We start from the raw sequence: 17,999 nt of genomic DNA on the forward strand, positions 1-17,999 counted from the left end.
AGGCAGTTTTATTTACCCAGATTTTTCAACTATATTTGAAAATATAACACAATTCCATTAAAATATTTTGTGCATTAAGCACCCATTTTTGTTTGAAGTCTAGCTTGGAAAACAGTGCAGTATTCCACATTGTAGTGCAATATTCCATTATATATTGGAGCATTTTGTGAATTTTTCTTCAGATTATAGTTTGAGGAATTTCCTTATATAATCCATTTACACGTGTTCACAGAGGACCCAAAATAGCACTGTCCGACACCTCAGATGCACAGCACTTACTTGCATTCTTTTCACACAGCAGTTCATTAACAGATGATTACTGTGCCTGACTTTTCAGCTTGCTCTGTATTTTGATTGTTAAATGGGATGAAGCAGAATTTCCAGCTGACAAATGGATCTGCAGACCACGTCCCCTCTGTCAATCGAATGTCATGACACCTAAACCAGAATGCTGTTGCGATTAGAAAGCTGTTTATGAAGTATAGCCAGGGGACATTCATCTCCATGTAGGCTGGAATCTGAGCACCGAGCAACAAGATGATCATCTGAAGGAAAACAAAAGGTGCCCAAGTACCAAGAAAGCAGATGAGGAGTCTTGTCAAAAGCTGCTTTTTACAGACTGTACAATTGCAGTCAGATGCGTATGAAAAGATTAAAACAGTCTCACTTGTAAAGGAAATAATCCTGACAGACCGCACCATAGTTATAACTTCTGACCAACAAATCACAAAAGCCACACATATGACAAACACGATGGCTAATGATAGCCAGTAGCTCTGAACACTGATATAGAAAGGGCATGTAAAAAAGTGGTTCTGTATTTCTAATTCTGCAGAGACAGCTGGAACTTTCAGAATATAAAAGAGGACTGAAATCCATATAAAAACCACAGCAAGTATATAAAATAGCCTTTGACCTATGCTAGCAGGTTTAGGGGTTTGAGCTATAGTCATGTAATAATCTAGAACAGACACAAGACAAACTGGGTAATGCAAGACACCATACGTAAAGGAAATTATCTGAGTGAATAGACAAATGTGGTACTTGGTAAATCTCATACCCCAAAGTGCAAAGTCCTCAAAATACAAGATGAAAGCTATATTCACCAGAAGTGTGAAGTCAAGGACTGCCAGTGAAATACAGAAATATCCCATAAAACTTTGTTTTACATCCCGTCTTCTAACTCCCAACATGAAGAGATTGAGGGACACTTTTCCAAGCATAATCAGGAGCAGCATACAGCTAGCTTCAAGAGGTTGATTGAGTTGGCTGTAGTATTGAAAGGAACAATTTTCACAAGACATGGCAGCCATTCTTCAAGGATAAGAGCCAGCAAAATAAATCTTACAGGACACAATGGTTCATACCTGAAAAGAGAATTAATGACAGTCTTAAAGTATATTAACTGATTACTGTTGTAACTCTCCTGCCAATCATAACTTCCCCACTGGAAGGGATGTTAACGAGCCACTTCACTTTCAATGGTCCCTTGAAATGTGTTATCCACTTATGCGAAACAATCTGTTCCACTTTGTATTTAGTTGTGCCACTCTTGAGTACATTTCCCATACCTGAAGAAGAGCTCTGTGTAATCTCAAAAGCTTGTCTCTCTCACCAATAGAAACTCATCCAAAAAAAGATATTACCTGACCCACTTTGTCTCTCTAATTTCCTGGGACCGACATGGCTATAACAACACTGCATACAATCATAACTTTGTTGTCAGTCGAGCAGTTATAAAACTCCTACTTAAATTTTCACAAGTCTTTGATTGTGTATAAAGCTTATATGAAACACCATTTTATTGACAGCAAGTTCCTTTATCTTCTATAATGTTCTTAGTTTTGTAAATTAAAAGATCTGTCATCTTAAATAATTTAGATTTAGATTTTATTTTTTACTGAGTGATTTCACTTTTTGTTTTCCATTCAGATTTTTATGGGTTTATTTTTATAACTTGTTTGCATATGTTCATTTCTATACAAAGTGAGCCTGGGATGGCTGCTTCACCTGCATCGGCATGGTAACATCCTCATGCTTATGCTGTCCTCTTGAAGAAGTCATTTTGCTTTCCTCCATTTTTCCTAGAGAACCAGGATGTGGTAAGATCAACTGTTCTTATCTGTGTGTTTAAAGAAGTGAATAAGAGTAAATGAATTAGATTGCCACCTAATATAATTTTTTAAATCTGTTTCCTAATCCCACAAAACTAATAACTATCACTTTCATTTTTTTTTAAAGTGGCTTTCTCTCCTCATCCAATCTTCTACAAAGAAGCCACTACAACCCTGTGGGTGATGTCTGCTTGTTTTCTTTCTCCTCTGCCTGCCTCTTGCAGAAAATTGGGTGTGGGGTACTTTAAGCCACAGTTTCCCCAGGAGTAGCTCCTCCTGATCTGCTGAGGAAGCCTTGCAGATTGCAGCAGCCCAAGTCTAGAGCACTCTTAGGCCCTTATGCACAGAGGCATGTGTAGTATGGAAGTACCAGTTGTAGTTAAGGTGGAGTTAAGTTTTTCACTTTCAGCCAGTGTTCTACTACTTTGTTACATATGAAGAATAGAGCAAGAGAAGAGAATCCTTCCCTAAATTACAGTACTTTGAATATAGAATTAATTTTCTGAGAATTTACAACTAAATCCATTAAGTAATCAAAAGTGGGTCCATAAAATATTAGCATTGGGTGTCAAGACTTTTTGTGTCTAATGGTTTCAGAACAGAGTAAGACATTTCAAATAATTAAAACTCAAATTTTGTGCATCAGCTACATTTGAAGAATTTTGGGGAGAATGGTAACTTTTTTGCCATTATTCTTCATAAGTTTCTTCTTCAGAAATGCACTCAAAAACAAAACAATGTAAAACTTTAGAGCCTACAAGTCCACTCAGTCCTACTTCTAGTTCAGCTAATTGCTAAGACAAATAAGTTTGTTTACATTTATGAGAGATAATGTAATATTCCACTATAGAGAATTCTACAATGAACTGCCCTCTTTCAAAATGGCAGCCATCTCCTCCTTTTGTTCACTAAGAGACTAAAGCCACCAACTGTCTTCAAGGGTGTCCGGGTCCACCATCACTCTGAGGGAAGCTTGGTTTCACTCCTGTGGAGAACAATGGGAGGCTGTGGCTATTTTGAAAGTGGGCATCTTCCTGTGTTAAAAAACTGAGGCAGCGATGGTGGGCATATGCCGAATCCTGTTTGCCATATTCACCAAGTGAGGTTCCAATTAAACTCCCACTGATTTCAATTAATTTTGAATTGGGCCCTTTAGTTGAATTGGCTTCAATAATACTCACTTGAGTAAGGTAAGTAGGATTTGGCCTTTAATAACAGTGGTTCTATTTCCTTAGAGAACTTGTATATTACCACTTCCATAGTTAAACTCATCTTTAAACATATCTTTCTCAGCTTTTCCACAATAATCAAATACCACTTTCCCAAGATTGTTTTGTTTTATATTCTCCCTATTGTAACTAATCCAATCCCATTCTCCATTCTATGTAGGATCCCATTAATTTGTCATGTTTTCAGTTACTGTGATATGCAGTTTTATAACTTAATCCTGAATTACTAAACTGCAATAGGCTTTTTAAATACTTTACCATCATTATTAAAGAGCCTCCTGTTTCTTGAAAGCATGGTCCATAGCAGCCCTATGAGAGAGAGAACATAAGTTGTCTTTTCATTCAGTAAGAATGATCAGTTTGCATTTTTCCAGAAATAAAAAAATCTTTGCTGTCTCTATTATACTATGAATATAACACTTATAATCATCTTAATATAAATTCATATATCAGATCTAGGCATTTTCATTAAACATTTTCATTCCTCTTCCCTACACTTTGCCTTTCTTCTTCCTTATCCCAATTCCCCCCTCAAGGGCTTCTGCTTCAGTTCTCAATTTTTTTCAGCTTCTACAGACCAACTTCTGCTTTCAGCATTCTATTTTTAACAAGTTAAAAAAATTTATTGTCCAACAACAATTTTTTTTCCAGGGGAGCTGAAAAGCTTTTTACCTGCCAAGACTTTAGGCAGGGTTTTGTGTTCCTCTTACAACACTGATCTGTCTGTCAGTCTTTTCACCTGCCTCAGGTGAAAGAGAGCTGCCAGCATACACTCTGTGTTAGGGTGGTGTGATCAACTGTTGCAGGGGGAAAGCCCAGAACTCAAGCCCTGATCATTAAGGTAAATAAAGAAAGAATTATTCTTTCATTCTCTTTTATAACTGATTTATTTGTATTTAAATCTCCATCCATATTTTGTTACCATTTTGCATAAATAGAGAATATTTGTGAACTAGGTGTAATTTAAGTACTACTCTCAATGGGAAGAGAAGACAGGGTTATCTGGAGCTTAAATTTTACTGTCTCCCACTTTAATGACAGCTAGCGGATATATACCTCAGGTTAGAAGGTGGCCCTAAGGCTTTCTATATACTATACACACAAAGAAAAGGAGTACTTGTGGCACCTTAGAGACTAACCAATTTATTTGAGCATGAGCTTTCGTGAGCTACAGCTCACTTCATCGGATGCATACCGTGGAAACTGCAGAAGACATTATATACACACACAGACCATGAAACAATACCTCCTCCCACCCCACTGTCTTGCTGGTAATAGCTTATCTAAAGTGATCATCAAGTTGGGCCATTTCCAGCACAAATCCAGGTTTTCTCACCCTCCGCCCCCCCCCCCCCCCACACACACAAACTCACTCTCCTGCTGGTAATAGCCCATCCAAAGTGACCACTCTCTTCACAATGTGTATGATAATCAAGGTGGGCCATTTCCTGCATAAATCCAGGTTCTCTGTGTGGTTTTTGGAGGGGGGTGAGGGAGTGAGAGAACCTGGATTTATGCAGGAAATGGCCCACCTTGATTATCATACACATTGTGAAGAGAGTGGTCACTTTGGATGGGCTATTACCAGCAGGAGAGTGAGTTTGTGTGGGGGGGTGGGGGGGGCGGAGGGTGAGAAAACCTGGATTTGTGCTGGAAATGGCCCAACTTGATGATCACTTTAGATAAGCTATTACCAGCAAGACAGTGGGGTGGGAGGAGGTATTGTGTCATGGTCTGTGTGTGTATATAATGTCTTCTGCAGTTTCCACGGTATGCATCCGATGAAGTGAGCTGTAGCTCACGAAAGCTCATGCTCAAATAAATTGGTTAGTCTCTAAGGTGCCACAAGTACTCCTTTTCTTTTTGCGAATACAGACTAACACGGCTGTTACTCTGAAAACTATACACACAGTTATACTATATTTTTTAAATAATTGTACATTTGAAAGCATATTGTCAAGTTTGGGACACATTTAACCTGGTTACACTTGGACAGATCTTTCCACCTTTAATCAAACAGCAATGAAAATACTTTAAAGGTGAACGGAAAAGCTGCTAAATAAGGAGGCAAATAAAGGTCCACGCCTAACAAATGGCTCCTAATTTTGTTTGCACAATCACTTGCACCTTAAATGTTGTGTGCAAATTTAGTCATTGGTGCATACAAGTGATAGTGTTTTCAGAATTGCACACACAAAATTAGGAGAAGGGCTGGCTCTATTGAAAAATTTAGCCTTCATATCAAAATTTTCAATGATGAGTGCTTAAAGTTATGCTCTAAAGCCATGCTTTGGCACCTAAGTATAACTGTATTACTAGGGCTGTCAAATGATTTAAAAAAAATAATTGCAATTAATCACAAGATTTTTAAAAAATCACAATTAATTACAGTTTTAATTGCACTGTTAAACAATAGAATACCAATTTAAATGTATTATAAATATTTTTCTACAGTCAAATGTATTGCTTTAAATTAAAACACAGAATACAAAGTGTACAGTGCTCACTTTAGATTATGTTTTATTACAAATATTCGCAATATACAAGTCGAAGCATGATGAGGCATGTGAATGTTTAGCACAGGGATGGCCAACGTGTGGCTCTTCAGAAGTTAATATGCAGCTCCTTGTATAAGCACTGACTCCGGGGCTGGAGCTAAAGGCTCCAACTTTCCAGTGTGCCAGGGGATGCTCACTGCTCAACCCCTGGCTCTGCCACAGGCTCTTCCCCCACTCCGCCCCCTCCCCTGAGCCTGCCATGCCCTCGCTCCTCCCCCTCCTCCCCAGCCTCCTGCACACCAGGAAACAGCTGATCGGGAGGGAGGGAGAGAGGGGGAGGTGCTGATCGGTGGAGCTGCTGGTAGGTGGGAGGCACTGGGAGCCAGAGAGGGAGGGAGAGGAGCTGATGGGAGGCTGCTTACATATTACTGTGGCTCTTTGGCAATGTACATTGGTAAATTCTGGCTCCTTCTCAGGCTCAGGTTGGCCACCCCTGGTTTAGCATATCTGGCACATAAATACCTTGCACCACTGGCTACAACAGTGCCTTGCGAACATCTATTCTCACTTTCAAGAGACGTTGTAAATAAGAAGCGGGCAGCATTATCTCCCATAAATGTAAACAAACTTATTTGTCTTAGCAATTAGAAGTAGGACTGAGTGGACTTGTAGGCTCTAAAGTTCTACATTGTTTTGTTTTTGAGTGCATTTATGAGAAAAAAAATTCTACATTGTAAGTTGAACTTTCATGATAAAGAGACTGCACTACTGTACTTGTATGAGGTGTACTGAAAAATACTATTTCTTTTGGTTTGTACTGCGCAAATATTTGTAATAAAAATACTATAAAGTGAATACTGTACTTTGTATTCTGTGTTGTAATTGAAATCAATATATTTGAAAATGTAGAAAAATATCAAAATATTTATCATAAATTTATCATAAATAAATTGGTATTCTATTGTTAACATTATAACTATCGTTATAATTAATTGCAATTAACCACAATTATTTTTAATCTACTTAATTTGTTTTGCGTTAACTGCGATTAATTGACAGCCCTATTTATTACCCATAAATCTCACTGAAGTCACTGGGAACTTCAGGTGCTCAGCAGTTTTGAACCACAGGTGCAACATATTGCTCTTGATTCTAGAATTATGGTTCTGCCCCAGTCTGTCTTTTGAATTCCCCTTCCTATTTCCCCTGGTCTTTGAGTACCAGTTTCTTCCTGTTTGGCCGCTCTTGTTGCAAGAGATTTTTCTACTGCAGTTCATGGTATCTGAAATAGATCTATAATTCCAGCTCATGAACTTTTCCACCTCTTTTCTAATCTCATCTCATAGCATCTTTCACTGTACAACTCCTTTTGCTTTTGGCTTTAACTCAATTTACTCTGTTCAACATGGCTCACATTTTCAAAAGTGCACATCATGCAAGAGTTCCCTCTATAATTGTGTACTGGCTGTTGCATGTGCACAAGTTGGGCAGGAGCAATTTTGGGTGTGTGTGTGTAGGGAAAGAGCAGCAAACATTATACAATATAAATTAAAGCACTTATGAATGGATGAAAAATAATTTATACTATTCTGCATACGTCAATTCTCCCACCTGCTGAACAATCAGCATCAAAGGGGTTAGTAGTATTAACTCCTGAACAATAATACCAGAGTCCTTTATTCAAAGAGAGAGAACTTTTGCTGATAGCCCCTGCCCCAAATGTTGTTGCTGTCCTTTTCAACTATCCAGCTAGTAGTTAAGTTGTGTAAGCATTTCTATTATAAACCACTATTTTCAAAAGGCCTAAAAGGTTCACTGTAGGTGAAACTCAATTCATGAAGTCATAACATTTTGTTTTCCAAACACTTTAAAACAAACCTGACTGTATTATAAAAAACAACTTTGTTTTGGTGGCAGTTAAGATATATTAGACACAAGGGAAGTGGGTTGCACTGAGTAGGAAGACTTCATCTTTTCTTTTTCTTGGTCTTGTGGTGAGAGCAATGGGTCAGAGAGAAGTGTTTAGGGAAGAAACAATGGGTGAACTAACCAACCCATAGGTACGTGACTGGCCACAGAAGAAAATCAACATTAAAACTGGGAGGAAAACCCAGGAGTTCCATTGCATATTCTGCTCTGACATTCCTTCTCTTAGAAATCACAGATGATGGAATTACCCTCTATCTGTAAAGTGTGGTCCAGCATAGATGCACAAGTACAAAACAAAATTTGTATTGCATCTATACTGTAGAGACAGAGACTTCAGGGCTGCCTCTACACAAGCAAGCTTTGTAGCTGTAATTCTGCAATAGCAGAAACTGTAGAGTCAACAGGACTTGAGGCGTTTTCACGCATGGCTACACCATCACTGGTGGAGCTGTACTGGTGATGAATTAGATCTTAGTTTACTAGGAAAGATGCAGCCACATTTGGAGGAGTGGGGGTAGGAATCAGCATCAAAAGAAAAAGATTGGATGGAAGTTAGAAACAATAGTGAGTTTCCTTGTCTCTGTATGTGTCTGGGCCTCTCTCAATTTAGCCCAAAGGCAAGGAGCTTGGCTTGTCATCTTACCTTAACGCTCTGAGGCCCCATCTACACTACAAATAGAACTAAGGTGACAAGGTTACAGCACTGTTATAATTCATAGTGTGAATCAAACCTGGCTATCAAATATGACTTAGCAAGGTTTTAGGCCAGTTGTGGGGAAACAGTTCCTTTCTACACTACATAAATTAAGCTATGTTGTAGCCAGTACCAACCAAACTTTAGGTTTTGTAAAAGGAATCTTTTTCAAAATCTGACACTAGAAATGTTTAATTTTAAATTTATTAACAAATAGTCCCTTGAAGTGTGTGCCACCAAAGAAGATTACATATTTTAAGTCCTAATGCATAAGTCCTAATGCATAAAAAGTCATAATACTAAATTAAAACTTTGTAAACTTTCTGCTGCCAAGTTGGGCACTCAGACATCCTTGATCTAGCCTAGAACCAGTAGATGAAATGACAAGTCTATTTTCATGTCTAAGCTGAAATGGTAAAAAATAAATATTTATAAAATTGCTTTTAATAATCTAGAGTATTATAAATAAAATGGGTAAACAAATTTTTCTATCTGTGATTTTAAAGCCAGGTGCCCTTTAAACAACAAAACAAATGGACTGTGTCTGAAAGTGCAGCCAGAGGATAATGAAGAGGGGCAAAGGATCTGCAATTCTAGGAAAGAAATTTTTCCAGAGCGAATAACCAGCATTGTAAGAAAGAAGCCCAGACTGGAATGTGGAGGATTTGTCTGTCTTCAGCATAACTGAGTTCTGAAACCCAAACAGGTTACAGAGGGGACAATATATCTATTATCATGCTATATAAGTAAACTGGACCAAAATCTGGAGCTCAGATCTGAGAATAGGAAACATTATTTTGTGAGACTTTATACCACTGGGCTACCCCACATACTGTGTTTCTTGATAATCCCATATTACTTTAATGGTCAGGGGTCAGAGTTTATGCTCTGAAGTTCCCTAACTCCAGGGTGGTGGCATCCTGCTCTCACAGATAGTCAGCTTCATATCTGACTTAAACTTGAACTTTCAGTTCCCAGAAGCACCACAAGCCTCAGTGTTGGGTGGGGGTTTGTTCTCTGCCTGGTGTCACTGTTTTCCCTCCTGCTACCCCACAATGCTTCTCCTCGCCAGGCTGCACCCTCCTGTGCCCATCCTCTCAGCTGGGGGCTGACAGACACACTCCTGCTTTCTCCAAGCCCAGGGTGATCAGAGAGCACTCCTTCCTCTTTGCTCACAGAGAGGAAAGTTGCAGGTGAGTGTGTTTGTAGGGAGAAGAGACAGTGGGCATCTCCCACAAGGAGTGAGTTGAGGTGGGTGGAGGGGACATCTCCCACAGTGGGAAAGTGGGATCTGGAGGGGAAGTGGTAGGTAGGGGGGCATCCCCCATAGCAGGTGAGCTGAGGGCTGGGACAGAGGTGCATGGAGGGGTAGGGGTCCTCCCTCATAGTGGGTGAGCTGAGGGCTGGGAACAGAGGTGGAGGGGGGCATCTGCCACAGCCACGTGAGTTTGAAGTCTAGGCGGCAAGAAGGGTAGGGGGCATCTCCCACAGAGGGTGAGTTGAGGTCTATGGCAGAGGTAGGGGGACATCTCTTGCAGCTGGAGAGTAGAATTTCTGGGGGCAGAGAGGAAAGGGAATCTCTCACAGTGGGTGTACTGGGACCTGGGGGGAGGGAGCATCTCATGCTGGGTGAGTTGGGTTGGGGGGGGGGGATAGGGGTCCTCTCAGAGTGGATAACCTGAAGTCTGGGCACAGCAGGTGAGTTGGGGGGGGCATCTCCCCCAGTGGGTGAAGAGAGGTGTCGGAGCGAGGGGTGGGGGGGTCTCTCCCGCAACCGGCTGGGGCAGGGAAGGCAGACGGGCTGCCAAGGCTGGGGCGGGCGGTTTGGCGATGAGGGGGAAGCCCCTCTCGCTGAGCTCGGAGGAGCCAAACCCACCTGCAGCTGCAGACGCTGCCTCCTCGCCTGGCAGCCCGGGGGAAGTGGCTTGCTGCGCTCCTGCCCCCCCAGCCCCGGACGGGGCAGCTTCACACAGCTCCCCAGGCGGCGCTGCGCCGTGCAGCTCTGGCTACGCGGGGGGCTCCGTGTTGCTCCCCCCGGCCTCCCTGGGGGGCAGCTGCGGCTGGCGGGCTCCCGCCGGGCTCCGCCCTGGGAAGCGAGACGGGCCTGGCAGAGGCGTAGCCGCTCACAGGGAGGGGACTGCTGGGGCGGAGCCGCTCACACACCGCCGCCCTGCCTGGCGCCGCCGGCGCTGGGCGGGACCGCAGAGCCGGTTGTGTCCGCAGAGGACAGGGGGCAGCCGCCCCGCGGGGCCCCTCTGCCGCTCCCCGGGGGGGTGGCTGGCCCCGCACGCCCCCTGCACCCGCGGGCGGCGATGGGGCCCCAGCACACGCCGTTCCCCAGCGAGCGGGAGTCCAGACTGGAAAGATAATTTGCTTAGTTTCTCCCCTCCTCAGTCCAGGGCCCCATGGTGGGAAAACAGGCCCCCAACTTTCTCACAGTGTTGTGCGCGTCTACAGGGCCCCGGAGCAGAGAAGGGCCCAGCGAGCGCCAAAGGTCAGAGCATAGGGCACGGGGTTCTTTGGGAACAGGGAGGTTTGGGCTGTCCTGTTTCTGAGACCCGTAGGACTGGCCGGGACCTGGAGAGGTCATCCACAGAATCAGCTAAACCTCCGCCAACCGTGCGCCAGGGGTTTCCTCCAGCCTGCTCTTCAAAACTCCAGCGATGGCGATTCCACAACCTCCCGTGGAAGCCTCTTCTAGAGCTTAACTCCCCTTGTAGAGGTGACCCCTCTCTCTGCCGACCAGCCAGGGCCATTGGAGCAGTGGCAATAAGCACAGGTGTTCACTGTAGGTGCAGTCTTTTGTGGGAGACCCTAAGCCATTGTCCGAGCTACTGGGGTGGGGAGGAGAAGATTGTGAAGGGAACCTGATGGAAGGATTATTGGGTAGATTGAAGTTAGTGACTGGGGACTGTGCTTGTGCTCCCTGAGTGGGAGATGGGAGCCAAGTGCTCCTACCCATGGTCTAGGGCAGTGTTTCCCAAATGGTTGGTCCTAACCCACCAGTGGGTTGTAGAAGGCTCTAGGCAGCCTGTCAGAGGCCCAGTGAGGAGGTGAGAGCTGGGAAGGGAGTTGAGTTGTAGAATAAGACTGCCCTGCACTCATTCCATAGCAGTGGCACCAGTCCTGAGGTCTGGGTCCTGCTCCCCACTCCAGGTACTACAACCTGAAGCACAAGGTTACACCACTGCCCCTCTGTGATGATGAAGGGGCAAACAGGCCACATTTGAGTGAGTGCTGCTTTGGGATGAGCTCACTTTCTTCCCCCGCCCTTCCCCACATACAGGGGCCTCCCCTCCGTGCTGGGCTGGGATTAGGATTGCAGTGCTGGGGCACAGGGTGCTGTTGTGCGTGGTGGATGCTCCCTGGACAGGGCATGGAGCGAGAGTAGGCAAAGAACACTGACCTATGATTTTGGGCCACCCTGGCTGGGTCACAATAAAAGACAAACTGCAGTTGGGGGGTTGCCTTAGTAAAAAGTTTGGGAACCAGTGAGCTAGGGGACAGTTATGGGGCCGGTGAATAGTCAAGTCCAAGTGAAATCAGCAACCTATAGGATCAGGCTCTGGGAATTTTAAAATTGGGAATATGGAGTGTACATATTTTGGTTTGAAATGATTTTGTTGGAGTTTGAATGTTTAGTGTGCTGTTATATTCCTTTTCTAGGCACTCAGCTGATAGAGAAGATAATTCCAGGTGAGTGTGGATACTATTTCCTACTGTGTTACCGTGATCCTTAGCTTGCAAACTGCAGGCAACTTGCCAGCAGTTGACAGTGAAACATGTTGAGACCCAGATAGTGAGGGATGGGGATGCTGGTCCAGGAGAAGATTTATTTTATAAATTGATCCATAGAATGAAAAAGATGAAGCTACAAATACTGCTTACAGATAAAAAGCTGGGACCAGAGCCTGGCTCTCGCAGTGCAAGCAAACAAGCTGACGTAAGTAGAGACAGGTAAATCACCAGAAGATAAAGGCCAGTGTAGCAACTCCAATCCCATTGCTTCTTTCCTGATTTCCAGCATAAGGCATGTAGTCAGAAAATCATTAGGACTGGCCAATCCCTGACAGCCACAACAGCCCTGTGGTAGCTCTCTAGTTCCTTAGAACCAGACCAGCAGCTCCACTTCATGAGACATGAAGCAATACAATCCTGTAATTGCTCAACGTAGGCATCTGCACATCTTGAATTTATTATTAGAAACATGTCTGTAGAAAAGTGAGGTCTGCTCTAGGTCAACTGTGTCCATTAGCCTTCATCTAATCTCTTTGTTTACACTTTAGGAAGCATTTTATAATCCAGATGTTAGAATTATATGATTTTCAGATGGTTAGGTGTTTCCCTTGAAACAAAAATATTCCAACTTGAAATGGGAAAGAAATACTGTAGTAAGAGCAGATGAATGTGCAAGAAACAATGCTTATGTATTCAGTGCAAAGTTTTGTAATGCCATAAACAGTGGAAAGACAGGTTTCAGAGTAACAGCCGTGTTAGTCTGTTTTCGCAAAAAGAAAAGGAGTGAAAATAGGTGCTTTTTAAAATAAGTTGCCATAAATATTTTGGGCTCTAGGTGCTAATATTTTACCGGGGGGGGATGTCCTCCACTTCGATCAATCACTGTGGGATTTAAAATTAGTTTTTTTTCATTGCCTTCAGTGGACTTTGGATCAGGTTCCTACTGCGCTTCAGTAATTACACTTTCAGGACATGAAGCAGCTTTAACAACAGGGCAAGGGCCATTGAGAACTGTCTTTCCACTAAAAAGGAAAGGAGTACTTGTGGCACCTTAGAGACTAACCAATTTATTTGAGCATAAGCTTTCGTGAGCTACAGCTCACTTCATCGGATGCATACTGTGGAAAATACTGAAGATGTTTTTATACACACAGACCATGAAAAAATGGGTGTTTATCACTACAAAAGGTTTTCTCTCCCCCCACCCCACTCTCCTGCTGGTAATAGCTTATCTAAAGTGATCACTCTCCTTTCAATGTGTATGATAATCAAGGTGGGCCATTTCCAGCACAAATCCAGGGTTTAACAAGAACATCTGGGCGGAGGGGGGTGGGGGGGCGATAGGAAAAAACAAGGGGAAATAGGTTACCTTGCATAATGACTTAGCCACTCCCAGTCTCTATTCAAGCCTAAGTTGTATCCAATTTGCAAATGAATTCCAATTCAGCAGTCTCTTGCTGGAGTCTGGATTTGAAGTTTTTTTGTTGTAATATCGCAACTTTCATGTCTGTAATCGTGTGACCAGAGAGATTGAAATGTTCTCCCACTGGTTTATGAATGTTATAATTCTTGACATCTGATTTGTGTCCATTTATTCTTTTACGTAGAGACTGTTCAGTTTGACCAATGTACATGGCAGAGGGGCATTGCTGGCACATGATGGCATATATCACATTGGTGGATGTGCAGGTGAACGAGCCTCTGATAGTGTGGCTGATGTTATTAGGCCCTGTGATGGTGTCCCCTGAATAGATATGTGGACAGAGTTGGCAAGGGGCTCTTTTGCAAGGATAGGTTCCTGGTTTAGTGGTTCAGTTGTGTGGTATGTGGTTGCTGGTGAGTATTCGCTTCAGGTTGGGGGGCTGTCTGTAGGCAAGGACTGGCCTGTCTCCCAAGATTTGTGAGCGTGTTGGGTCATCCTTCAGGATAGGTTGTAGATCCTTAATAATGCGTTGGAGGGGTTTTAGTTGGGGGCTGAAGGTGACGGCTAGTGGCGTTCTGTTATTTTCTTTGTTAGGCCTGTCCTGTAGTAGGTAACTTCTGGGAACTCTTCTGGCTCCATCAATCTGTTTCTTCACTTCCGCAGGTGGGTATTGTAGTTGTAAGAATGCTTGACAAAGATCTTTTTTCTCTGTTTTTCTCTGTCTGAGGGGTTGGAGCAAATGCGGTTGTATTGCAGAGCTTGGCTGTAGACGATGGATCGTGTGGTGTGGTCAGGGTGAAAGCTGGAGGCATGTAGGTAGGAATAGCGGTCAGTAGGTTTCCGGTATAGGGTGGTGTTTATGTGACCATAGTTTATTAGCACTGTAGTGCTAATAACTCAACTAACTCAAGTGGCAGATGTGAGGATTCCTCCTTATCTCCTGAAAGCTACAGAGCAGCAGCATAGCTATTCTTCAGCCTCTACGCCAATCTCAGGACTGGAGTAGGCCCTGTGGCACCTCCACCCCGGTGCCTGTATACAGTGGGGAAGGCCAGTGGATCTGCTTAGTGATTAACAATTAATCTGCCTGCTCAAACCCCAAGCTCCTGTGCGGCAGCATGCAGAAAGCCCTGCGGAGCTGGGCTTTCTGGCACATGAGGTGGTTATCCCATTCTTGAACCCTCCACATCCGCCCTGCCCTCAGCACAGGGGAACCATACTAGCTCCACTGCCAGGGACTTCTATTACTACAGAGTGTTGGGTAGGAATTGTAACTAAATCTAACTGAAGAGTTCCAGAATGCATAACACTGGGTCCCATCTCATATATTTGGACCTACATGATAGTGATGTTGTTACGGTTGTCGTTCTTGTGTAATCAATGGGAATTAGACCCATGGACTAGAGGGCAGGATTGGGCCCTGAGTCTGTTCTTCATTACAGAGCAAAGCCTCCAAATACTTGACAAGTCAACCCTTTTGCACCATGCACCACCTAACGAAGAGAGGGAAGAGCATTTTTGCGAGCAGGCTGGCTAACCTAGTGAGGAGGGCTTTAAACTAGGTTCACTGGGGGAAGGAGACCAAAGCCCTGAGGTAAGTGGGCAAGCAGGATACCGGGAGGAAGCACAGGCAGGAATGTCTGTGAGGGGTGGGCTCCTACCTCATACTGAGAATGAGGGGCAATCAGCAGGTTATCTCAAGTGCCAATATACAAATGCACAAAGCCTTGGAAACAAGCAGGGAGAACTGGAGATCCTGGTGAAGTCAAGGAATTATGACGTGATTGGAATAACAGAGACTTGGTGGGATAACTCACATGACTGGAGCACTGTCATGGATGGTTATAAACTGTTCAGGAAGGACAGGGCAGGGCAGAAAAGGTGGGGGAGTAGCACTGTATGTAAGGGAGCAGTATGACTGCTCAGACCTCCGGTATGAAACTGCAGAAAAACCTGAATATCTCTGGATTAAGTTTAGAAGTGTGAGCAACAAGAGTGATGTAGTCATGGGAGTCTGCTATAGACCACCGGACCAGGGGGATGAGGCTTTCTTCTGGCAACTCGCAGAAGCTACTAGATCGCACACCCTGGTTCTCATGGGCGACTTTAATCATCCTGATATCTGCTGGTAGAGCACTACAGCAGTGCACAGACAATCCAGGAAGTTTTTGGAAAATGTAGAGGACAATTTCCTGGTGCAAGTGCTGGAGGAGCCAACTAGGGGGAGAGCTTTGCTTGACCTGCTGCTCACAAACCGGGAAGAATTAGTAGGGAAAGCAAAAGTGGATGGGAATCTGGGAGGCAGTGACCATGAGTTGGTCGAGTTCAGGATCCTGACACAGGGAAGAAAGGTAAGCGGCAGAATACGGACCCTGGACTTCAGGAAAGCAGACTTCGACTCCCTCAGGGAACTGATGGGTAGTATCCCCTGGGGGAATAACATGAGGGGGAAAGGAGTCCAGGAGAGCTGGCTGTATTTCAAAGAATCCTTATTGAGGTTACAGGGACAAACCATCCCGATGTGTAGAAAGAATAGGAAATATGGCAGGCGACCATCTTGGCTTAACGGTGAAATCCTAGCGGACCTTAAACATAAAAAAGAAGCTTACAAGAAGTGGAAGATTGGACAAATGACCAGGGAAGAGTATAAAAAATATTGCTCGGGCATGTAGGAATGAAATCAGGAGGGCCAAATCGCACCTGGAGCTGCAGCTAGCAAGAGATGTTAAGAGTAACAAGAAGGGTTTCTTCAGGTATGTTGGCAACAAGAAGAAAGCCAAGGAAAGTGTGGGCCCCTTACTGAATGAGGGAGGCAACCTAGCGACAGAGGATGTGGAAAAAGCTAACGTACTCAATGCTTTTTTTGCCTCTGTCTTCACGAACAAGGTCAGCTCCCAGACTACTGCACTGGGCAGAACAGCATGGGGAGGAGGCGGCCAGCCCTCTGTGGAGAAAGAAGTGGTTAGGGACTATTTAGAAAAGCTGGACATGCACAAGTCCATGGGGCCGGATGCGTTGCATCCGAGAGTGCTAAAGGAGTTGGCGGCTGTGATTGCAGAGCCATTGGCCATTATCTTTGAAAACTCATGGCGATCGGGGGAAGTCCCGGACGACTGGAAAAAGGCTAATGTAGTGCCCATCTTTAAGAAAGGGAAGAAGGAGGATCCTGGGAACTACAGGCCAGTCAGCCTCACCTCAGTCCCTGGAAAAATCATGGAGCAGGTCCTCAAGGAATCGGTCCTGAAGCACTTACACGAGAGGAAAGTGATCAGGAACAGTCAGCATGGATTCACCAAGGGAAGGTCATGCCTGACTAATCTAATCGCCTTCTATGATGAGATAACTGGTTCTGTGGATGAAGGGAAAGCAGTGGATGTATTGTTTCTTGACTTTAGCAAAGTTTTTGACCCGGTCTCCCACAGTATTCTTGTCAGCAAGTTAAAGAAGTATGGGCTGGATGAATGCACTATAAGGTGGGTAGAAAGTTGGCTAGATTGTCGGGCTCAGTGGGTAGTGATCAATGGCTCCATGTCTAGTTGGCAGCCGGTATCAAGTGGAGTGCCCCAAGGGTCGGTCCTGGGGCCGGTTTTGTTCAATATCTTCATAAATGATCTGGAGGATGGTGTGGATTGCACTCTCAGCAAATTTGCGGATGTTACTAAACTAGGAGGAGTGGTAGATACGCTGGAGGGGAGGGATAGGATACAGAAGGACCTAGACAAATTGGAGGATTGGGCCAAAAGAAATCTGATGAGGACCCTGCACTTATCAATAAGGATAAGTGCAGGGTCCTGCACTTAGGACGGAAGAACCCAATGCACAGCTACAGACTAGGGACCGAATGGCTAGGCAGCAGTTCTGAGGAAAAGGACCTAGGGGTGACAGTGGACGAGAAGCTGGATATGAGTCAGCAGTGTGCCCTTGTTGCCAAGAAGGCCAATGGCATTTTGGGATGTATAAGTAGGGGCATAGCGAGCAGATCGAGGGACGTGATCGTTCCCCTCTATTCGACATTGGTGAGGCCTCATCTGGAGTACTGTGTCCAGTTTTGGGCCCCACACTACAAGAAGGATGTGGAAAAATTGGAGAGAGTCCAGCGAAGGGCAACAAAAATGATTAGGGGACTGGAACACATGAGTTATGAGGAGAGGCTGAGGGAACTGGGATTGTTTAGTCTGCTGAAGAGAAGAATGACGGGGGGATTTGATAGCTGCTTTCAATTACCTGAGAGGTGGTTCCAGAGAGGATGGTTCTAGACTATTCTCAGTGGTAGAAGATGACAGGACAAGGAGTAATGGTCTCAAGTTGCAGTGGGGGAGGTTTAGGTTGGATATTAGGAAAAACTTTTTCACTAGGAGGGTGGTGAAACACTGG

The 17,999-nt window shown here is 44.2% G+C and overlaps 1 protein-coding gene across 2 annotated transcripts; it reads right to left on the reverse strand.

Annotated features, from left to right (window-relative positions):
* GPR160 (G protein-coupled receptor 160) lies at positions 1–10,577 on the reverse strand. 2 transcript variants are annotated; one of them, XM_075132121.1, is made up of 5 exons: positions 10,341–10,577; positions 3,602–3,652; positions 2,932–3,099; positions 2,011–2,122; positions 1–1,367 (listed from the first exon to the last, which is right to left on the reverse strand). In XM_075132121.1, the coding sequence occupies exon 5, from the start codon at positions 1,311–1,313 to the stop codon at positions 306–308; it is 1,008 nt and encodes a 335-aa protein (XP_074988222.1). In that variant the 5' UTR covers positions 1,314–1,367; positions 2,011–2,122; positions 2,932–3,099; positions 3,602–3,652; positions 10,341–10,577; the 3' UTR covers positions 1–305. The 2 variants fall into 2 exon arrangements, with proteins under 2 accessions (XP_074988222.1, XP_048721313.1); XM_048865356.2 differs by lacking the exon at positions 2,932–3,099.
* Between the last annotated feature and the right edge of the window lie 7,422 nt (positions 10,578–17,999).

The sequence above is a fragment of the Caretta caretta genome, chromosome 9 (assembly GCF_965140235.1).
Source record: "Caretta caretta isolate rCarCar2 chromosome 9, rCarCar1.hap1, whole genome shotgun sequence".
Lineage (NCBI taxonomy): Eukaryota > Metazoa > Chordata > Testudines > Cheloniidae > Caretta > Caretta caretta.

Bases quoted from the DNA above. Each gene is read 5' to 3' on its own strand.
- GPR160 (XM_048865356.2), bottom strand. From the start codon at position 1,313: ATGGCTGCCATGTCTTGTGAAAATTGTTCCTTTCAATACTACAGCCAA.